This window comes from Scylla paramamosain, chromosome 38 (genome assembly GCF_035594125.1).
Source record: "Scylla paramamosain isolate STU-SP2022 chromosome 38, ASM3559412v1, whole genome shotgun sequence".
Taxonomy (NCBI): Eukaryota; Metazoa; Arthropoda; class Malacostraca; order Decapoda; family Portunidae; genus Scylla; species Scylla paramamosain.
Window position 1 is genome coordinate 12,997,308 of NC_087188.1, and position 23,927 is coordinate 13,021,234.

The 23,927-nt window shown below is 42.6% G+C and overlaps 2 protein-coding genes across 3 annotated transcripts in view; one reads left to right on the plus strand and one right to left on the minus strand.

Annotated features, from left to right (window-relative positions):
• Positions 1-1,837: 1,837 nt before the first annotated feature.
• On the plus strand, positions 1,838-13,899 carry LOC135091808 (ubiquitin thioesterase zranb1-B-like). The gene is made up of 11 exons (XM_063989792.1): positions 1,838-1,906; positions 3,126-4,555; positions 4,929-5,028; positions 5,139-5,338; positions 5,740-5,904; positions 6,466-6,571; positions 6,964-7,208; positions 7,597-7,725; positions 8,321-8,418; positions 9,232-9,380; positions 10,244-13,899. Exons 2-11 carry the CDS (start codon positions 3,304-3,306, stop codon positions 10,320-10,322), a joined length of 2,523 nt encoding a protein of 840 aa, XP_063845862.1. The 5' UTR covers positions 1,838-1,906; positions 3,126-3,303; the 3' UTR covers positions 10,323-13,899.
• The window catches only part of LOC135091809 (cysteine desulfurase-like), a 56,123-nt gene continuing 40,453 nt past the window's right edge, over positions 8,258-23,927 (minus strand). Inside the window, exons 2-11 of one of the 2 annotated variants that reach the window (XM_063989794.1) lie at positions 19,862-19,989; positions 18,567-18,784; positions 18,035-18,172; positions 17,430-17,614; positions 16,594-16,710; positions 16,155-16,265; positions 15,793-16,004; positions 15,244-15,466; positions 14,517-14,581; positions 8,258-8,955 (exon numbers count right to left, since the gene is read on the minus strand). In XM_063989794.1, the coding sequence (XP_063845864.1) occupies positions 14,518-14,581; positions 15,244-15,466; positions 15,793-16,004; positions 16,155-16,265; positions 16,594-16,710; positions 17,430-17,614; positions 18,035-18,172; positions 18,567-18,784; positions 19,862-19,989 (1,396 nt within the window). In that variant the 3' untranslated portion in view covers positions 8,258-8,955; position 14,517. Of the gene's footprint in view, positions 8,956-14,324; positions 14,582-15,243; positions 15,467-15,792; positions 16,005-16,154; positions 16,266-16,593; positions 16,711-17,429; positions 17,615-18,034; positions 18,173-18,566; positions 18,785-19,861; positions 19,990-23,927 lie in introns of those variants that run through there. The other variant, XM_063989795.1, reaches the window with a different exon arrangement.

Genomic DNA, 23,927 nt, shown 5'->3' on the forward strand with positions numbered 1-23,927 from the left:
ACATATTATATCAGAGTTTTTACTATGCACAGAGCTTGATAACAATTTGGCATCAATGCTATAACGACGGAATTGTTAGTAATATCGATCCTTTGTTCTTCCTTTAATTGTTCTGTTCGTTCTAATCTACGTTTTTAATACTTTTCATCCTTGTATACATAAAAAATACTGATAACACGAATTAATAGCAGTACGAATATCTATTTGTCTATTTAACCTTATTATTAACCTATCTCTCCTCTATTTTACGAGAATCCAACCTTCATATGCGTATTATTCTCTCATTTTTGTCTGCTGAGATGTGGGAAGAGTCTAAATGTATCGGGAAATGTTAGTGAACCGCAGACATACGAATGATTTTTATTGTTGCCAGGTGAGCAATTCTGCAGGCCAGGTGTTTACAAGACTCCCTCCAACCATTTCTTTCCTTTATTTTTCTCTTATTACGGAGATTTCGTGGAAGGAATATTGAGCAAGGTAACAGAATAGGGATTATGACTCAAAAATAATAGTAAATCATTTGATATTATATAGATAACTACCAACACATCGTTATTTACTAATATATGAGTGCTAACTCATATATTAGATTCTTGTTCATTTTTCTTATTTATAGGAAGGCACATTAAACAAGGCCATAAATGAGGAGTAAGTACGTAAAATTATCAGTAAATCATATGATATTAACGGCCAATTAGCACACAGTTAATTGCCAGTTTTCTCCAACCATTTCTTTTACGGGAAAGGCAATAAATAAGACCATGAAAGAGATGTAATGACGCAAATACAGTGATAAATGACCTCACATCAATAATGAACTAGCAACACAATTAACAGTCACGATATCATTGTACCAGTTCACTATAATAATAAGTAAATACACATATAAATCAAATTTCTTTGTATTACAGTAAACCACATCAAAGATACCATTGAAATACCTTTAAATACGAAGACATACCTTCCTAGCAACACAGCACTACTAGCTAACAATAGCATAATAGATGCCAACATTAGTCATTTGTAACTATAGGAATAAGAAGGCGTAGGTACATGAATAAATGCTGAAAATAACAATAATTTTGAATAAATGCTAAAAATAGCAATAATTCACATCATTTATCAATATATAGTTAGCAGATAATCATGCTGACGGTACGGAAACAGAAGAAAACACTTAGCGACTGGAAATTGTGAGTTTTCCTCAATAAATGCTGGAAATACCAGTAGATAATATTATATATCTTACCTAAATTCTACAAATACCTGTAACTTTAACTTACAGACAGGAAAATGATGCTAACACTGATATTTCTAATCAGAGGAAAGGGAAGGTAAATTTAGCGATTGTAAAGGATATGTTTTTTTTTTTCTGAATAAATGCTACAAAAAAACAATAAATGGTGTCATAACTGCTATAAATACATGTAACTAAAGCTAGCATCACTATTCATGACCACAGGAAAGAAAAGACATTCTTGCACATTGGATATCATGAGTTTTCCCTCAATAAATTCTGGAAATGCCAATAAATACCTTCATAAATTATTCTTAAGTGCTGGAAATAGACGTAGCCATAACCAGCACCACTGTCTACAATCATAGAGGAGACAATACAAATGTAGGTGAAAATAATGAGTTTTTTTTCCTGAATAAATGCTGGAAATGCCAATAAATCCTTCATAAATGCTGTAAATTGACCTAACCCCAGCAAATAAGCAGTGATACGATACTATTTCTAGCCCCAGAGGACACAACACGAACGTAGGTATTGGAAACGAAGCATTTTTTTCTGAATAAACTCTGGAAAAGGCTGATTTTCCATGAGTAAGGTTGACTTGTTTACCAACAGAGGGCTGAGTGACGTCACAAGGGGGAGAACACGGCTGGCAGTCTGGCAATCCTGGTATTTTACGCTTTTTTCACCACTTCCCACCCGTTTACCAACACATACGGACACGCACAAGTTACCTAAATGCATGCACTACTTATTCTGCCGCATATCAAGCTATTGGGAGGGAAAATAAAGGCGTGAGGGGCTAAAATATCAAAGGCTTCACTTTTGTGTGTTAACATGGAGGACATTTTTACCTTGTTTTAGTGTCTGGTTTTCGTGCTTCTGACTTTCATTTTGGGGCTTAGGGGTGCTCAGCCGTGCCTTTGTGCCGTGCTGGGGGACTGGGCATGGGTGGCAGGGGGCGGGGGCAGCAAAGGGGAAGGAAAATGAAGAAACTTGTAATCTGAGGAGGAAAAGCTGAGTGTAAATTTTCGGTAAACAGCATCCCTCGTATTTTCTCTTTTTATTTGTCTTCTCTCGTATTTTCTTGTTGTTTTAGTTAATTGGCTTGTCATTTATCATCCGTGTCGTGGTTTTTGATGTGTGTGGTTTTCATTTGCGATTTTTTTTGTGTGTGTTTATTAGTGAAGATGTGTATTGTTATCCCGGTAGAAGGTTAGGGAAAACGAAAGTCTATTTCCTCTCGCCTTCCACGTTTTATTCACAAAATCTTGGGGTTGCAGGTGCCTTTGGTCACACACTTTACCATAGTCTGTACATCTCTTACTACAGTTTTACAATCAGACACACGTTGATGGCACTCTGCCTTGCCCAATTACACAAATCCGCAGTCTTGTATCCCACAAAAATACAAAAAATTCATAACGTTTTATCCCAGAAGAGTACAGTTAAGATAAATAATGACATTTAATTATTGTAGACACCCAACTTCCATTGTCTTCTAACTCGTGTTTTCTTTAATGAAGGTTAACACTGCCCCCATTTTCCTATAAGGCCAGTAAGAGAACCATCCAGCAAGGCGTAGCTAGACAGTGGGGGGCTTACTTCCTGGAGGGGCCCCCTGTGAAGTTTGCAGTGGTTTGGGGGAAGGGAAGGCAACAAGCTTGGGATCACGACTCTGGTGGCACTGTTAACCTCTTCCCCCTCCCTCCCCTGCTGTGCACAGTGTGAGGGGAGGTGGTGGTGAAAGTGTAGATAGAGATAGAGGATTGTAGAGGATCATGCCTCACAAACACCAAGTTGTATGTGGTGGAACAAGACTTGATTCTTGTCCTTGTTTTGAATTATGTCTTGATTGCATGCTATTAAGATGGTTTCCACGTTTCAGATCTGAGCCTTAGGATAAGCCAGCCCGACAATGATGAGATAGTGCCTGGGCCAGCCCTGAGAGTGTCTCTGTGATGGTGAGGTGGTGAGGTTCCGCCCATTGGGGCCGGACACCCCTTGCCACGCCCCCAGCGCATGGCTGGGGCACCCCAGTAACCGCCACGCCAGGCTGTGCCACCATGAGCGACGGCGTCAGCAAGTGGCCCTGCGGGAGATGCACATACCTCAACTTTGCCAACGCCATCCGGTGCACCATGTGCACGGTGCCCCGCTCCCCCCACCTCATAGTGGAGGCCGGGGCAGACATCTACCAGCTGGCCCCGCCCTCACCCGCACCCCGGCCGCCCGAGGGGCCGCCCCCGCAGGACGGAGACAAGTGGGTGTGCCACCTGTGTACTTACCGCAACTACCCGCGTGCCCTGCGCTGCACCCAGTGCCGCACCCCGCGCCTCTCCCTGGCTGACCAGATGGCCGACCTGTCCCTGGCCAAGCCGGCCACCCCCACCCCAACCACCACGCCCCCCACGGTACCCGTCATTATCACCGCCGCCTCCACCACGGGGACCACTGCCTTAGTCCCGCCTGCCCCCTCCATCACCACTGCTACCACCACCACCACCACCACCACTGCAGCTGCTGCGGCCACCACTGCCAATAACCGTACTGCCACCCCCACCCAGGGGCGGGCCGCAGCCCAGAGTGGAGGTGGGGCATCTCAGGGGGCAGGGGCTGAGCACCAGAGTCCTGGGGGAGGGACACCTCCTGGGGGTGCTGGGCGGTGCAGTCCCCAGGGGGCTGGACTCTCCCAACCCCAGACCCGGCCCTGCTCAGAGCCCAGCGTGCCCAGCTACAAGTGGCGGTGCCGTGCCTGCACGTATGAGAACTGGCCCAAGTCAGGGCGCTGTGTGATGTGTGCCACTGTCAAGGGTTCCAACTCCTCCTCAGACCAGCCGCAGCCCTCTCGGCTGGCCACCCCACCCCCACCCAGTGAGGGCACACAGTCCCCTGTGGAGGGGGGAGTGGCCCCCAGGACACCAGAACCAGCAGCCGGGGAGGTGCACATCATCTGTGAGTCCAGCGACGACCAGCGTGTCGAGAACAACGCCAAGAACAGAGACAACATCAACGAGATCAACAAGGCACGCAGCAGTGAGGGGGGGGCGCCCTCCGAGGCCCCCGTCATTGCTCCCAGGAACCCCACAGACTCCAAGGAGGTCGTGCCCCAGGTGCCAGGGGCCAACACTGCTGCTGCGGGAGGCGGCAGCATACGGCCGGGGGGGGAAGGCGCCATGGCTCTCAACAACTATGAGACAGAGCGCCTGCTGAGGCAGCTGCGGCGGCGGCTGAGGGAGGCCGACTGGGCCTGGCTCAGCGCCTGCAATGGAGTGGTGGAGGGGAACTATGAGCCTGTGGAGGCGTACCTCTCAGCCGGTGGGTCCTGCCTGCTGGCCACTTGTAATGAGTCTTGCCTATGCCATGCTTTGTCTTGTTCATGTCATTTAGTGAGCACCAACAATGATATTCCATCCCTTGCTGCCTCTATACGCACACAGGAAGGGGAAAGTGGAGCTTAAAATGTCTGTTTATGATTCTTGGGTTCCTGCTTTCATGAATATTTGTTCCTTTTTCTGCCATAACCTGATTACTGTCTATTTCTGCCTGTCTTAGAACTGCCCAGATGTTATAATGCCTCACATTCCAAACTAAGAATTCAGTTTAAGACATTGATCTGGAGGGTGAGCATGGGAGGGACTGTGAGGAGCACTGTCCCTGTGGCCTTGTGCTGAGTGGTGTCTTGCCGCAGGTGGTGATCCCATGCGGCAGCTGACCAGTGCTGATGTGAAGCTTTTGTCCCGCTCCTCGGCCTTCGATGAAGGACACACACTCGTCCACCTGGCCATAAGGTGAGTGGCCCTACACACACACACACACACACACACACACACACACACACACACACACACACATTTTAATCTTCAAATAATTTCATTTTGATGTCATTTTCTCCACCCAGGTTTGGCCGTGAAGACCTCCTGGCCACCATTTTATCACGGATGGATGGTGGTGGCACTGGGGTGAAGAGAGTACCGTCATATGTGGCCCCAGACTTGGCCAATGACATCCGCCGGCACCTGTCAGCCTCCATCCGGCAGCGCAAAGGCCCCATTCCCTGCTACTTTGTCTCAGAGTCCGTCACCTTTTCCCTTCCCGCTGGTGAGAGATGAGACTGATTCTTAAACTTTAGCTATATTGATGCATACTGCCTTCTATGACACACCAAGAATGAGATTTAAGCCTTATCTGGTTCTACTGCTCACTGTAATATTTCAACACTGAGATTTTTAAGCCTTATTTGTTTTCATAGTGCCAAACTTTACTACTAAGCTTTTCAGATCAGTTATTTTTATCAGTTTTTGTAGTGACACCATAACACTCCAACCTTGAAATTTAAGCCTTATTTTTAATACAGCCACATAACACACAAAACCTGATATTTATCCCTTAACTATTTAAATATACATTGCCCTACATAACAGTCCCTACCCTGAAACAAAACCCTTATCTCTTTTAATACTTTCCCTGTACCAACCCTTCCTTCGTTCCCGTTGTGGCAGAAATTGAAGACCTACCCGTGAGTGTGCAAGAGCAGCTGTTTGAGGAGCTGCTAGATCGTGACGCCCAGAAGCAGCTTGAGGAGGACGCTCCCATCATTAACTGGTCCCTTGAGATCACTGACCGCCTTGGAGCTCGCCTCTACGCCCTTTGGAATCGTACTGCAGGCAAGGATTCAGATGAGTCTTTTTAGTTTTTCTATAAATAGTACAGGTAGGTTGTCTTTCTAATTTCCTTTCAGTGTAGGTAAGTTTTTTTCCTTCTGTTTGCTTTGTTGTCTAGATTGTCTCTGCAAAATCTATCATTTATCACACTGCAGGAAAAGATTTGGATGTCTTTCTGATTTTCTCCAAGCAGTATAACAATTTTCTTATCCTTCTCTGTTTTGAAGAGATTGTCTTTGACTGCTCAAGTTAACAAGACTCATAAGCTGTACAGCCATAGAAGGAAAGACAAAGGTACTGTAATTAAATGATGATAATAATGATTTGTATTGAAGAAACATTCATTTTTGTGTTAAAATGGAAAAAAAAATTGAGTTCTCCACATAGAATTGTAAGACAGATGAAATTAACGCATATTTGCAGGTAATGATAAGCCGCAGTCCTCTTAATTAGTGTAATACAGGCTGTACATAGATTAAGTCCCTTTGTTGCTCAGAATACTTGGAGATCAAATTTAAGACTTGGTTAGAGTACTTGGTGACTAATTGATTTGTTTGCTTTCAGGTGACTGCCTCCTGGACTCCATCCTTCAGGCCACCTGGGGCGTCTTTGACAGGGAGAACGTCCTCAGGAGAGCCTTGTCAGACAGTCTTTCAGAAGCATCTCATTTGTGAGTATAGTGGAACTGATAGTGCTTGATGAGGGATGGTAGAGATTCATTAAGGGAAGATGATGTGAATTGATTATGGTGGTGATGATAAGCTTTGAGGAACTGTGTATTTTTGTGTTGAAAATAAAAAAAAAGGATGATCTAGTGTTTCTGTGCTTTGAGTAGTAAGACTTAATGATGCTTGATGGTGTAAAAAATACCCAGAAGCCTTGTAATTCCCCAAGGAGAGACATATCAGCCCATCTCAGAAGGCAGTCAGTCATTGAATCAGTCTTGTGTTATCAGCACCACACACCACACCCTCTCAAAAGACAACCAGTGCATCAGTCTCAGTCACTCCCTATTTTGCACCTTACACCACCCTGACACCTCACACGTCTCACCCCACACAGGTTTTACCCCCGGTGGAAGGAATATGAGCGGTGGCAGGCACGTCTTCTCGACTACTACGTCCCAGAAGGCCAGGTGTTGGAGGAGTGGGCTGAGCTTATCTGCCTCGCCTCCCAGCCTGGCGCCGCACTCGAGCAGCTTCACATTTTTGTTCTGGCACACATCCTTCGCCGCCCCATCATTGTATACGGGGTGAAGTGCGTCAAGAGTTTTCGTGGCGAGGACTTGGGCTATGCGAGATTTGAAGGTGTGTTGTGTGTGATTCCTAGGCAGGGTTTGGTTAAGATTGTATGGGTGGCTTGGTGTCTTGTGATTCTGTGGTCAATAAATTTGCTACTTCTACTACTACTACTAATCTGGGAGGGTATAATAGGAATTCTTAAGTAGATTAGTGTCTCCTTATCCCATTTCAGCAGTAAGGATGGTTTTTGGTCATTCTATAGTGCTTTGATAGGAAGTGTTCTTAATACAGTGTCTCTTCTCTCATTCCAATTCTCAGTACAGTATCTCTTCTCCATTCCCATTCCAGCATCTCTTCTCCCATTCCAGTTCTTAATGCATGGTCCCTCACCCATTCCAGTAACACAGTCCCTTCCTGCATTCCAGTTCTTAGTACAGTCTCTTCCCCATTCCAGGTGTGTACCTACCTCTTCTGTGGGAACCAACTTTCTGCTGGAAGTCTCCCATTGCGTTGGGCTACACCCGGGGACACTTCTCAGCCCTCGTGCCCATGGAGCCGGACACCCCTGACAACTTGGGTGCCGGTGAGTCGCATAGATTCTATAGTTGTTGCGATTTCTCTTACTTCCGGTGAGTTGTTTAGATTTAATATTTATTGCAGTTTCTCTTTCCTTATGTTGCCTGCCTCTTGTGTCTGCTGCATCTTCCCTAAGCTGTTTTACCTTGTTTTTCTTTTGTGTCCATCATATTTAGCCTAAGCTGCCTTACTTCCATGTTGCCTTCCTCTCATTTCCTCAGTATCTACCTCAAATGCTACTATAAAGGGTTTCATAAGGCCCCATCAATCTGCTCTTTCATCCTTCCAGCCTAATTTCACATTCCTTTGGGTATCTAAGATTTTTTATACATGGATCCTTACCTTTTAGTTTGATTGTGAGAGCTTATGAACAGTAATTGAACAAGTTTTCACTAATAATCGAGGCAGTTCAGCTTTATATAGTAATAATTATGCCTTGACCTTGACCCACCCTCCCTTTAATTATTAACACAAAAACATTTTCCTTGAGGATATTAACAATCCCTGGATGAAGGAAAATCATATAATAAAAGTCAGAGTCCAAGAAGCATGTTTATTGTTCAGCCATCACCCAGATGCAGCCTCATCACCACTACTTGCAGGGGCCATTCTGGATGCGGGGGAGTCCCAGGTTGTGTTTCTCCCCCTTATGACTCATGATGCCAAGCTTCTGCCTGTCCACTTCATCACCCAGGCTGAGGTGGGTGGCATTTGACTGTGTGTGTGTGTGTGTGTGTGTGTGTGTGTGTGTGTGTGTGTGTGTGTGTAACCTTATGTTGGTGATTTATGGAATTGCAGGTGAAATTAGAGGGGTTTTTGTGCTTATAAGCTAAAATGGAATGGTGATTTATGAAGTTAAGGCAAATGTGAATGGATTTTTTATGTGAGGGGCTGTGGTGGGTGACTGTGGTTCATAAACATACTGTGGGAGGACATACCGTGGGTCTGTGGGCTGAGAGAGAGAGAGAGAGAGAGAGAGAGAGAGAGAGAGAGAGAGAGAGACCTTATCTTATTCTTGTGCTAGTATGTCAGCTATTCCTTGGAGACAGGCATTATTTGAGTAGTGCCTGCTGAAGCCCTTGCTATATATACCCTCCTCCCTCAGAACTACACAGTGCTCTTGTAGCTGTCACTGATGTGCAGCTTGTCGAAAATCTTCATTCCCCTTCCAGTGGGGCTTAGGATATATCCTGAGTTCTCTTTGAGTTCTTTTCTTCACTCACAGCCACCACCTTGTCTGAAATGAGAATATTGGAAAGTAAATATTTATGATTAGAGTAAAAAACATAGTGACTGTCTATATATTACAGTTAATTATGTCAGAATGGTCTTGATGATTACAGTGACTAATGCAGTGCAGTGGTTGTCAGTAGCAGGTCAGGATGGCAGCAGTCAGTCAAGTGCTAGTGCCATAGGTCAAGTGTGTGTCATTAGTGGAGGAGGTGTTGCCACATCACCAGAACACGGCCAGGAGGGAGCAGAGGTGGAGTAACAGGTGGTGTGGTCCCTGCAGGTTGGGTGTGAGGAGTCGTTACTGCGGCAGTGGCTGGAGGTGTGTGTGAGTGAGGGCGGCGTGCTGGTGGCTCAGCAGCGACTCACCAAGAAGCCGCTGGCTGTGGCCCAGATGACAGAGGAGTGGCTCAACCACTACCGGAGGCTTGCGTAAGTCTGGCCGCCCTGGTCCCTGCCAGCGCTGCCACTGCCGTCGTGTTCTGTACATAGCTTGGGCCTCGCGTCTCTTTCATTATTGCTGTATTTACTTTTTCTCACAGAAAAGTTTCATTAACTTTGACTATCATGAAGTTATTCTTATTTAACAACAATTGCCTTATACTATTTGCTAATACTACTTAAGTAGAAGACTCATCTGTAGCATCTGTGCATATATATAAATATATCAAGAATTTATTTATATAAATGTTAATTTATTAGCTATAAGTTTGTTTTAGAAATCAATTAAACATTCAGCTAACATGTATTATTTTTAATCTTCCTGTCTTCCTGTTTGGTTATTGGTGTGTTGGATGAGGGTGAGGTGTGTGGCCGGGGTGCTGCTCTGGCACGGCCACACCAAGGCCACACCAAGGCCATACAGCCGGGCAGGCGTGTCTGTGCCATGCAAAGTTGGACAGTAATTATCACCACCACCTTCGTGTGCTGGTGGACTCTTGATTGTGACCACCACTTACATCCAACACCACACCACAAAAGAACAAGTCCAGAACATTAAGAACACAATTCAATCCCCAAAATAATCATAAAGTCAGCACTGCTTACAACACATTATTGGTCATGATTCAAAGCTTCATACAAATTTTTGCTCATAAGGCACTCATCATCATTTAACTAACCTTCCCTAATTATCACCACAATCATCATAACCAAACAAAATTAACACATAACACAACTGCCCTAATGTACTAAACCTTTCCATCTCCTTGCCACTGGTTGTTATGCTCCTCTCCAAACACTCCAGCCCCTCAGATTGGCCTTGTCCCTGCAGCAACTTGTTTACACTCTTGCAGACAAATGGAGTGTGCACCGTACCACCGGCCAATACCCACTCAGGGCTACTCCAGCGATGGGGATTCAGAGGAGGAGTAAAGCCTGGGGTGGTCACGACACAACCCAGGAGTGGACACCCTTCAAGGCACACTCGGCAGGCCTGTTTCCCTCCCTCCGTTTCTCTGCTGACCAAGTTGTAGCCAGGACACTTTCCCCTGTGTGTGGAGGGAAGGTGTCTGCTGCTCCCACTGCTGCTGCCAGCCGACCAGATAGATCACTAGGGCATGCCAGTGTTGCCAGTTCTGAGGTGGCTTACTTGTGATCTTGATGCTTTAAATGAAATTCTCCTTTGTAGGGCGTTGTGAGTGAGGTCCAATGCTTAAACTGTTCTTGGTAGGGTGTCACACGAAGGAGGTTAATAGTTTCACTACAATTCTCCTTAGTAGGACTTTACAAAAAAAAGAAAAAAAGTTTGATGCTTTAACCAGATTCCCCCAGTAGGATATTATTAAAAAGTTATAATTTGAGAGAGTTTTGTGTGTGGTTATTATTTATATGAAGGCTTTATGCTGTTAGAATTTTGTAAGTTCTAGGCTTTACTTGAAGGAAAATGTGATGATTCTTAAATTTTCTTATATAAGTAGTTAATTCTTCCCTCAAGTTTGTCAAGAACTTAAGGGAACTTATTTTCTGGTTCATAAGTGGGAGAGGTAATTTGGGATAATTCAGCAGCATTTAGTTTTACAAAATTTTGTGTTTTTTGTGGAATTGGGTTGTAGTTGGGAAGAAGCTGAACCATCTCTCCTCCAGCATTCCAGAGACAGGAATGGTGGTGCAGGAGAGACAGACAATCCTTCCGTTCTGAGACGGTCTTGTTTTCTGAGCATTGCAAAACGCATCACTCACCTACTGAAGAATTGAGCACAAGGAATGCAATCCATTACATGCTAAGCAACAAGGAACTATTTATTTCAGCTGGAGTGCCAAAACCCCTTTACTTTTCCTGGTCAGTACACCACTAATGAAAGAAACGCATCTGTGCTTACATTCTACATCCAACACGTGCATGCAGGTGAAGGTGATAACTGATAACTGCATTGTAGCTACTGATCAACCTTATGAGAACTCAGCAAAGTGTAGGACTGCTCCAGCTGGTGTGAGGAGTGTGTGTGTTTGAGTGAATGAGTGAGTAAGTGTGTGTGTGGTATAGTATTGCAGGGCAGCCTTGGAGAGGTATATTACAGAGAGCTTCACCCAGAATCCCTCTATCCTCATCCTGTCTCTTTCTCCTTTTATGTCAATTGGCTGTTAAGTTGTTGTATCATAAAAGTATATTGTTTGAATACTTGAATGACGTAGTTTAAATGACGAACGAATTATCGGACGTAGAGTGAACAGTGGGGAGACGACAATGGATGAGGTGTCCTGTGGTGAGCCGGCCACTGACAACCTCTCCTCCCAATACAGTGATCTGTAAGTCAGCGGCGTTAAAAGTGCAATTCGTATAGGCATAATACATCTTTTTCCATCTAGTGTGGCAGCTTTTGTTGATGTACTCCATCAAGCTAGGATTAGGGCTATACAGTAAAGTCTCTGCTCTCTGCAGGTCAAATTCCTCAGCGTCTCGATCAGCGTGTTTTGATTGACGAATCTCAGTATTTTGTGCGGTAGACAGTACCTCCAATTCTGAATGTGGCAGGATGTTGTGCTGCTGGTGCCTGCAGGGTGGCTGACACGTGCAGTTGCTTTGTGTGTGCAGCAGCAGCCAGCACCATTGCCAGTACTGTACAATTCATGCCTGTATATAAGTGAGTCCAGCTGAGGAGACTTGACTGTGCAGAGAAATGCTGAGCTGCATTTTTGATTTCCTGTCATGCTGCCAGCAGACAATACAAACCAGCATTTGACACTTGCATGGACATTGCATACAGAAAGGTTAGACTTAATACATGGATTACATGGACTTCAGGAAAGTTAATCAGTATTCCGGGTAACTCAAGTTGCTTAAGCTGAACGTGACGCATCAGCCAGCCGTGGGAATGACAACGTTTGCCATAACAACACAGCGTAATCCTTTATGTCATGATTTGGTTGTGAGTAATATTTATCAGTATTTCCTGGACTCTGTCTTGCATTGCTTGGTATGTTAATATCAGATAACCGCATTTAACTCCTTTCTTTGAGCACAAACATTAAGTGAAAGTTTTCTCCAGTGCAACAGTTCTCCAGATGAAGTGTTTCAGTCCCTGGTGTAGCAAGTCTTGCATTAGCTGTTCTGACGCTCCCTGCCCAAGCTGTGCTGAGTGAGGGAACTCTGAGAACACATCCTCTCAAATATAGTACAATGAAGTAAATGTATAAATATATTTGAATGTGTTGGAGAATCCCTCCCAGACAGCAGGTTGAGGGAGGTGTGCAGGACAGACACGATACATGACACAAGATACTCTATAGCCAGGCAGTTGCCAAAGGAAATTTTGTCCGTTTGTTTTGGCTACCCAACCCGACTTATGTTGCTCCCTCCGTCCATGTCACCACTCCACTGTGTTGTGTTAGTTTCTCCGGGCACCGTCATGTCAGTTGTCTCGCAGCTTTACGGCCAGCCTCCTGGTTCTACCGTGTAAATATGTACAGCTCCAAACATTACTTTCTGGTCATTTTTATGGATTTTTCAATAATTCCCCCAAAATAGGTCTGAAGTTCTTAATTATGGTATTACAGAGATTCTTCCAAACAATAATTATTTCTTTAAACTTTATCAATAGCTAATATATTTCTATACAATTTTCTTTGTCTTTGGGTCACCAGCACTCAGCTACATGGTGCACGTAACCTTGTAACTGATCAAGAAAAATTAAGATGTAGTTATAATACAAAAAACACTGCTTTTGCCTTCGAAAGAACAGAATTCTGGGGCAATTGGTCGACAATTTGAGTTCAGTTTGAACCATTAGAAAAAGGCAATCATATGATGTCACTCTGTCTTTGTTGTGGGTTGAGAGCAGTGTTTGGAGGAGCGGGAGCCCGGCGCTCAGGTTGTGTCTGTACAGCAGCGCCTTGCCTCACCATCGCTCGTGGCTTCTCCATGGTTACAGTACAAACCAAGAACACAGTGGGAGGAAATCTGAGGAACAAGAGCCTTTTGCTGGGATTCGCGACGCTCGACGTTACAATACAAACACAAAGTGAAGAGTGTCCTGACGTCCCTGGGTGGTTCCTTGATTTCGCCCCATACACTTAGCTGTCAGAACTGTACAGTGGAATTTTTGTAGTTTTGTCAGAGTCCTGTAGAATTATGGTCATTTATGCATGATGTGATGATGTGCAACGGCCGTGCTGATTTTATAAGGAGTAGTTTTAACCCTTGATAATGCATAATGGCTAGATGTTTGTAAACTTTTCTGCTCTGAACCTTCTTGAGGGAAAAGCTCAAATATGGAAACTGAAAATTTCCAGTGACTTTTTCATGGCAAGACTAGCCACCCAAAAGAATAGTGTGTCTGTTTGTCACCAAGTCTGCCTGGCTATATTAGAAATTAACTACATGTTCAACATATATGTTATATCACAGTTCTAGAAAGCTAACCCCACCATGTAGTGTATCTCCAGTGGATTGTTTATCAGAAATTGTTATGTATATATATATAATGAAAATATACAGAATGCTTAAAAAGGACTTGTGCATTTTACTAAGACCCGTTAAGAAGACACTATAGCTATCTGTGAATGTGTACCAGACTCAGCACCATCAGAGGCGGCAGCACGGATTAGCCACATGTACATGACTTTGCAAATATTCCACATCAGTGACTTAAGGACCAAGCCAATTTATTTCTGCCCATTCCAGAGCATCAGCAGACCTCTTGGGTGAGAGCCGGGTGCACGAATCCTTACACCACCACCAGACAGTGAGTTTCTAAGATGAATGTTACACTCAATCAGATCTTTATCAGTCCCACAACCTCCACAACACAACTCTGCAACACTACATTACTACTCATATCACAGTGAAGACTTGTGTTCCTTAATCCCACAGAGAAGTGCACTGGTACAGAGAAGATAGGTGCTGGATAGACATGTCAGGTCCAAAAATAAAAAGCCTTAAACAAAATACAACTTTTAACAACTCATTGTCCTATCACCTACAGAGGTGATAGGAGTGTTATCTACAGCATCCATTTCCAGTTTTCAATCACACGACTGCAATTGAAACTATGAATCCATGAAATTCTCGTGACCAGAAGAAAACGTAATAAATAACACAATGACACGGGTGAGTCAGTGGCGACTCACCTCAGTGCTGGGACCACTGGATGCTCTTCAGATCAATGCCTTCCTGCACCATCTCCCAAAGTGGACTGTGGAGGAAAGGATACATTACTTACACACCTTTTCACTGTGGCATACAAAAATTCACACCACTAAAAGCAATGCATGGAGTCTTTATGCAAGTGTCTACAAGAAAGGAAGGCATGAAAAGAATAGATTTTGTAATTTTTAGCTATTATAATGTTGGCTAGTGGCTATGGAAGAAGAAAATTAAAAACAGATAACCATATAACAGTAACCAATTAACAGTGGTAGAGTTAACACACTGCATACATCTAGTAAGATATTTTTACACACCACAATGATATCTTCTAATAAACTTTAAAACATGACTACTATAACTTATAAATTCTGATCTTTATAGCAATTTTTAAGATTCCACTAGCTGCCTCTCACTAACCAGACTATAAGGTACATATTAATTTATATCTACACCTTTTTCCTGCTAAATGAGGAACATAAACATAAGACAAACCCCAAAATAATCTCAACAATTATTTATTTTTAATGTAAGAGGGGCACTGGCCAAAAGAGAGAGAGAGAGAGAGAGAGAGAATAAAAAAAAGACCAACTGAGAATTAAAACCATAATGCACTTAACTGTAAACTGCATGAAGTACAAAACCAATAATATAACTTTGCTATATATGCATAACAAATACCTATCTTTAGAACAGCACTGGGACACTCACCTCATCTCTCTCAGCCTGTTGACATGCTGCACACACTTGTCAGCCGTGTATTTCACCTCATCCACTGTGGTGAACCTTCCCAGCCCAAACCTGATGGAAGAGTGGGCCAGGTCCTCCTCAGCGCCTATTGCTCTAAGAACGTAGGAGGGCTCAAGGGATGCGCTGGTGCAGGCTGACCCAGATGAAAGAGCCACATCCTTCAGGGCCATCAGCAAGCTTTCACCTGTTCAATGTGTCACTAGATTATTAAAATGAAGGGCGACGACTTGGTAACTCAATATTTCATCCACAAAATTAACAATATGAAAAGTGACAATTAAAACTGGGATATTCCACTCAGAGAATTAACAAAGTGAAGGGCAACAACTCAATAACTAAATATTTTACACAAAAATAATAAGCTTTTACCTGAGGAGCTGCACTAAACACAAGCAAACACTCTTATACAACTCAATCTGCATCATCAAAGTGTCATATGCAACTGGCCAAAGGAGAAGACCATCAAACACACACACACACACACACACACACACACACACACAGACTTACCCTCCACATAAGCAAAGGAGAGATTCACACAACCAGGATATGAGTGCTCTGGGTCACCGTTCCTTATGATATGAGAGGTACGGGATGTGATAGAGTCCACCAGCATATTGGACAGCTTAGACACCCAGGCATGGTCATACTCCATCTCCTGCTGGGCGATGTTGCAGGCTGCCCCAAGACCCACCACCAGGGGAGTAGGGACTGTGCCTGATCTGAAGAGGATAAGCATTACTCAATAGTACAACAAATTGGAACGTGTCAGAGAGACTTTAATGAAGGGAAGACTAAGTAACAAGAAAGTAGACTAATATCAGAAATTCAAGCTGGATGAGTACTTTGTGAAGATTTGCTGTCCGCCTCACCTCATGCCTCGTTCCTGCCCTCCGCCACTCATCAGAGCCTCCACACGCACTCTGGGGCGGCGACGCACGTACAGACAGCCAATACCCTTAGGCCCATAGATCTTGTGACCGCTAGGATAAAAGAAAGGGACTAAATTAATAATGGATTGGATAGGATAGATTAAAGACACACAAATTAATACAGGATAGATTCATGACAAACATATGGATTGAAAGTACAAAGAGAAGTACTGAAATAACTGACTGGCTAGCTACATGTAGGACTGATTGACTAAGAGACTGAATACATAAGTAAATGACTGACTGACTGACTGACTGCAACTAACTCACCCACACACTCACTCACTGACCAGGCAAGCAAAGACCACAACCAACACACATACACAGACACACACACACACACACACACACTCTTCCAAACACCACCATCACCACACACCTGATGGACATGAGGTCAACATTGAGGTCATGGACGTTAACAGGTATCTTCCCGACTGCCTGCGCTGCATCAGTGTGGAAGAAGACCTTGTGGGCTCGGCAGATTGCTCCAATTTCTCTGAGGGTCGATGGAGAGACAGTGTTATAATGACTTTTCAGTGGAATATCCTAGAAAACTGAGTAGATGAACAGAAAATTGCGACTAAATAAATGCATATAACTAGATAAATAAAGCATCTCTAAAACTGACATATGGAAAAGATTATAATATTTCTGCAATTATTTCTTGATGTATGGATATTGTATATGTGTCCCAGTTGATCTATAATGTATGTATTCTGTCCACTAAGCAGAAAATACACATAGGACTTATAAAAGGTTAGTTATCAAGTCTGGTAAAAGCGGAAAGTAAAGAATGAGATTAAGGAAGCATAAAGGAAGGAAACAAAAGAAGATATACAAAATTTAGCTCTGACAGGAATGATGAAGGAAAGGAGAGGAAGAGGAAAGCCAAAGCAAAAATATATAGACAATTTAGTGGCCTAGTGAAGCTGACAAATGGATAAATAATGGCAATACAACTCATACAAAAACCCTTAAAATGTTGTATAACCCCCTTAAAAACCTTGAAAATCCTTAAAAAACCTTGTGTGATCTTTTGAAACCCTCTAATATTTTGAAACCCAAGAAAAGTGGAGATCCATGGTTGCCAATGGCCTGAAAGATATGACAGTGGTAAGCTAATGTGCAGATGAAAAGATACAGATAGAAAGAACACTCACATAATGGGCTGTAATGTATAAGTGGGTAGGAAGATACAGATGGACAGACACTCACTTAATGGGCTGAATGACTCCAATCTCATTATTGACTGTCATGACTGAGACAAGAGCCGTGTCAGGACGCAGCGACTTCTCCAGTTCCTCCACTGAGATGCGGCCTGACTTCTGCACCGGCAAGTACGTCACCTCCCACCCCTCATTCTCCAGGGCACGGCACGAATCCAGGACACACTTGTGCTCCTGTGAGTGAAAGGAAGGTGTTTGCTTGAAGGATGGTGATGGATGATGGATACACAAAAACTTGGAAAAATAGCTTATTAAATTCCAGCTCAGAGAAAGGACAAGCAGAATTTCAAATAGACTAGAAATTTTATCCAGATGGATTTGGGAATCTTACTGATTTAATTAAATGGAATCAAGAATCTTAACAAGCTTATCTAACTGGAATCAGGAATTTTAACACACTTAATCAACTGGAATCAGGAATCTTAACTAACTTAAACAGAACCAGTAATCTTATCAACTTACTTAAATGGAATCACAAATTTTAAATAGAATCTTTTAACTAAGCAATAAAGTTATGAATCAACAGTTCTTTTCCCAATACAACCACTCCCCCACACCCAGCAGAGCACAGTGCAGGGCAGGGCAAGGACTCACTGTCTGCGTGGTGATGACGTGTCTCTTCTTTGACTTGTAGAACCTCGCCACGCCCTTCACACTGATGTTGTTGCTCTCTGTGGCACCCGACGTGAAGATGATTTCCTTCTTGTCTGCCCCGATCAGGTCTGCAACTTGCTGGAGCGAAGGAAAGAGAGTAAAGGTTAGTGACAGATGCCTTAATTTTATTTGTAAATAATGAGAAATAAGGTTTATACATGTCTTAAAATCTATTGTCTTTAATTTATTCATACACAATGAGGAATAAGGTTAAAAATGCTATAAATCTAAAACCTACAATACTTTCATTACATTCCTAGCTCTCTGTATCACCAGCCTGGCACAGATAACTAGACAGAGAACAGCAGTCAAAGATTGAAGCTTAACCTTACACTTTCCCCTCATTAAAACTCACAACTCCTTTCCACATCATCGCCACCAGCCAAGTCTGTATTCTTATCTCTAAACCTTCCCTTCGATTCCAACAACTCTCTACTCCATTCCTTCCCCTCAGCCACAAGCCAAGCCTTACCTGCCTGGCGGTCTCCACAGCACGCTCACTCTCCCACCCATAGCTGTGGGTGCGGGAATGTGGGTTGCCATATTGGTGGGTGAGGTAGGGCAGCATGGCATCCAGCACTCGGGGATCCAGGGGCGTGGTGGCCTGAGCATCAAGGTACAGTGGCCAGCGTTCAGGGGAGTCCTCACTTACGTCAGTCGCATTTGGTGTCTGGAAGCGACTGGAGGTGCCTGAAGAAGGGAAGTGCTTGTAGAAAATTGAAAGTGGTGTGATACCTGATCTAAAATGTTGTTTTTGGTTAGTTTTCCTGACATGAAGGGTGGAAAATAATGTCCTTTTTATAATTTTACTGCTACAGCTTTATGTATGCTTGCAGAAGGGGGAATATTAGTAGGAAGTTAAAAGTGTCATCATGCCTAGTTAAAATATCATCTAAGCTTATAATTTAGTAATATTTGAGGTGGTATCAGCTGTTATGAGTGAAAAATAATATGCTTATCTATAATTTCAGTGTTACAGGTTTCTTATATGTCTGCAGAAGAAAATGGGTGTAGCACAGTGGTTCATGAGACTGTCCTTTTCCACTGGCAGCTAATGGGGCTGAGAGGGTGAATGAGGTGTCTGTGGGGTTGCCAGCCTGCTAGATAGACACACAGGTAGATGGATAGATGGATAGATAGGCAGATTGGTAGCAGAAGGGATGTCAGTAGGAACTATTTATTTGATAGGTTTTACTAATTGTCTTTTTTATTAATGCATTTTTTTTTTCTCATGGATTTTGTGGAGGGGTGATTCTCTCTTCATTCCTTCCTCTCCACAATAAGTAAATAAATGAATATGTGGATAAATAAATGAAATAGAAAAAAAAAATTATACAAAACCTACAAAAAAGAAGTAATCAAATTGAAAGCACATCAAACTATTCCTCCTTTCATTCCTCATTCACCTAAAATAAATGAATAAATGGAGACTAAACCAACAAAAAAAAAAAAAATAAAAATAAATAAATAAATAAATAAAATAAATAAAATAAAATAAAATAAATAAAACACGCCAGGAAAACAGCATCACCTTGAAGCAACCAGGACGCAAATCACCGAAAATTTTCATCCTTACACAACAAAATCACGTGAGAGAAATGACAACACAATAACTAAACAATAACAAACCACCAATAACAAAAACACTATCAAAACACACACACACACACACACACACACCTCACCACCCACTTCACAACACACCTTAAATACAACCAAACAAACTTAACAAAAATAAATCGCATAAAATCTGACTGAAAATCTTACCTAAGAATCTGAGGGAGGTTGCGGGAGCGACAGCCACATTTATCTTGCTCCTGAAGGCTCCACAGGCTCTGGTGACGCGTCTGAAGTGGCCCAGCATAGTGGTGAGGTGTCCTGGTGTTCCTTTGTTCCTATAACGACAATGGGAGACAATGCACTAGGTCAGGAAAGGGAAAAATATTGAAGAGGTTCGTCTCTCTCAGCTGGAGTTGTTGGTGTGTTCCTGAGTCTTCTTGACGGGGTGACATTTACACTTTTTTGCGTTAGTTTGATATTTACTAATATTTGCTATCCAATCTGACTCATTTGTGTGATTTTGACGTGTTTTTAATTTTACGGGTCTATTTTTTCGTTGTTTTGATGCTCAGTGATTTATATAAATGTCTTAATGTTACGTCATGCAATGTTGACAAAAATCCTGGGAATTTTCAGGATTTTCGGAAGATCTACAGAATTTTCAGGAGTTACAGAATTTTCATGAGTTAGTCTTCAGATTTTGGTTTCTAGCAATTCTAGCGTGCAATAATCAGCCTTTTTCTGAGCCAGAGAGCTGCAAATTTGACTAATGGCCCTAGAACTTGGACGTCATCGGCTTGCCCACTATAAGCTCCTGAGATACAATACACGAGTGTAAGAATGTGTAAGAACGTAATATTTGGAAGAAAAAATGACCAAAAAAATGTAAGCTCGAGCTACAAAGTGATGGAGCCAGTACATGCCTTTCCTCCACTTAGCTTTCCACTTCCTGTGTTCCTTAATAATTGTGGATTAACTTATCAGCATACAAAAGCTTCCATATGAAGGGCGGCGGTTGACTTAAAGGAAGGCGATCAACTAGAACGATTCACACCTTTCGGCTGTCAGCCTTCCCCCAGCCCTGCCGAGGACGCCAGTTGATGATGTCATAGAATCCGTTACTTACGTACGTACGTATTCCATTTTGAAAATGACCCCTCGAAAAAAGGGAGCTAGACTCAAATACTTTATATATTCTGATTTGTCATATACTTTAACTAATACTGTGAATATCATAACATTTCAAACCTAGATAATAATAAAGAAATTTTAAGAAATATTTAGAAAAAATTTTAGTAATCTTGACCCCATTAAAACCATTGAAATGTCCACCAATTTTGAAATGACAAGGATTAAAACACTTTAAAAAATATGAACTATCTTTACAAACAATTTAAAGTTACTTAGAAACTGATTTTTTTTTTTATAAATAAAATGTTACACATTCGAGTCTAAACAGGCATATAAATCATTCTAATGTCCATATATTTAACCTAACAGGAATAAAAAAAAACATTTAAAAAATCATGAGCAATTTTTTGAAGTAATAAAAATTTGATTACAAGCTGAAATAAAAAAAAAAAGTAATTAAAACGATTCTCAAAAAAAGTGACCGAAAGAAACGTCCTTATTTACACACAAACTGCTACGAAATCAGCATATTTCACGTAACAGAGATGTGGAAAAAGCTTAAAATATAACTAATTATTTTTAGAAACTACTTAAGAGACGAAATAAAACCGTTAAGAATTATATAAAAAAAAATATTGGAACATCGACGGTGGGCTCAGCATAGAAGACGACGCCCACTTCGCCTCATTTAACCTTCATCACACCAACATTAAGCAATGACAAATACATCTGATGTGAAAACCTAGTCATATGACTCTGTTTTATGGGATGTCTAGCTTATAAGAAGTGAGAGATGAAGCAAATAATGGCTGATAAATAGGGACGAATAGAGGAGGACATTACAGTGAAGTCAGTAAGGTTGACTGAGGCGTGATTGTCTCGGCTGTACTTACCCTCTCGTCCCTTGCTGGTTCTGTTTTGCAGGGTTTAGTCCAGTAAGACGTTGTGATGCGGAAACACCAGTGCCCGGGTTCAGAAACGCTTTGATCTCACCGTGACTATTACAATTAGAGTATAGATATGTACAATTTTTATACATATATCGTAATATAAATAACAATATAAGTATATATATAAATCCTTGCTTCTCCACTTTTCTCCCCGCTAATGTAAACCAACTGGTAACATAACCATTATCTAACCAACTACTACTTGATCCCTTTGCTCCTGATGCTTAATGACGCAGTACTTTACTCGTTACAATATAAATGTTACTGCTTTTATGCGACATAAAAGCTTCCTTTAAGTCACCCGGCGCCCTTCATAGGGAAGATTTTACTTGCCGGTAAGTTAATCCACCAAGGATCTCAAGAAGTGGAGGCTGAGTGGAAAAGAAAAAAAAAGGTACACACTGGCTCCATATCTTTGTTACTCGAGTTTATTCGGTAAAAATAACTAGATAGATGCCCGTGTTTCACTTCGCTGGGGATAACAAACGAGAGAGACTGGAGGAGGAGGAGGAACAACGATGAAAAGGAGAACAATTATACTGATGATAATGGAAATGAAAAGATTATACATAAAACAAGAAATTAATACGAGAAAAGAATAAACTTGTGTAGGTAGGAGACAGTGACAAGGAAGGGAACAAGACGAAAAAAGAAATGACAAAAAAAAAATAAATAAATAAAAAAAAATGAAATAAAAAGTGACAAGATTAATGAAAGGGAGAGAGGACAATGCAAAACCAATCCAATCCTTCCCACCTCTCTAAAACACACACACAGACATACACACACATACACGCCTTTTCATTTCCTCATCAAACCCAGACTACTTCGCCCACTCAGGCCTTCCTCAGCGACGCCCCTTGTAACCAATAGCCAGTAACCAGTAGCCCAGCACTTCATTCTCCATCCCAAGACGTCAGTGTCACGGGCGGGGCGGCGCGGGCGGGGCGGGGCGGCTCCATTAGGGGTATTGGGTTGGCTGGGGCGCACGCGGAGGTCGTTTGTCGGGTGTCGCGCGGGATGGCCTCCCCGTCACCGTGTTCAGTGTTCATTCACAAATTATCTAATCCAATTACGGCGCCATCGCTCGTTTTTATATAGACAAAAGAAAACGGACAGCGTCGTCTCGCTTTAATATCGCCATCCATAACGGCTGGGCGTCCATTACACTGATTTGCTCTCATTTTGTAATTGACCTCTGCTTCCGAGATCCCGGCCTGGCTACGACTTCGGCTTCCGGCACCCCTCCTTTACACACCTCCCCAGCACGCCCTTAGCACACAGAGGCCCAGATAAGTGATCCTTTGAAGCTCTAGGGCGTTAATAAGCTATCCAAACCATCCAGCAAGTCGGTCACGTTCCACCCACGCCAGGTCTCTCTTCCCTTCAGGGTAGAGAGAGCATTGCTTTTCACGCTAATTCTCAGTGCTGGTGGCAGGTCATCGCGGAGAGGAGACGCGGACACTGCCGCTGACGGATGGCCCTGTCCACACGCACTCACTGCCTCGTCCCTCCTCCTTCTCCTCCTCCTCCTCCTTGCCTTCTCATCCACTTCCGACTTCTCGTCCTCTGCTCTTCGCTCCGTTCCTCGTTCCTCGTTCCGCGCCACCTCCTCCCCCAGTTTTCATAATACCAGAAAGGTTATCTCTCTCTCTCTCTCTCTCTCTCTCTCTCTCTCTCTCTCTCTCTCTCTCTCTCTCTCTCTCTCTCTCTCTCTCTCTCTGTGTGTGTGGGAAGATGCGACAATGGAAGGAAGAGACAGGAAAAGAGGAAAAGTACTATGTGATTATATTTCAATAGTTTCTTTTTACACGAGTCTCTCCTTAACTGTTTGAGCTCTCGTGTTATTAACGTGGAATTTATACCCGACAGAAAACGGAGGGGAAAGCCAAAAATATCTTTGTTTTTAAGGAAGAAATTGTATTAAGTGACAAAAAGCTAAAATGAATTAGATGAAAATAAATAAAAAAGTAAAAATGAATGAATGAATGAATGAATGAATGAATGAATGAATGGATAAATAGATCAATAATTAACGACTATAAGAATAATTGAGACCTCGTAATACATAAAGAGTAAAGGAAGAAAGAAAGGAAGGAAAAAGGAAAGAAGGAAAGAAGAAAAGAAGGGAAGGACAGAATAAATGAATGAATAAATGAATGGAGAAAGGAAGGAAGGAAAAAAATGAATTA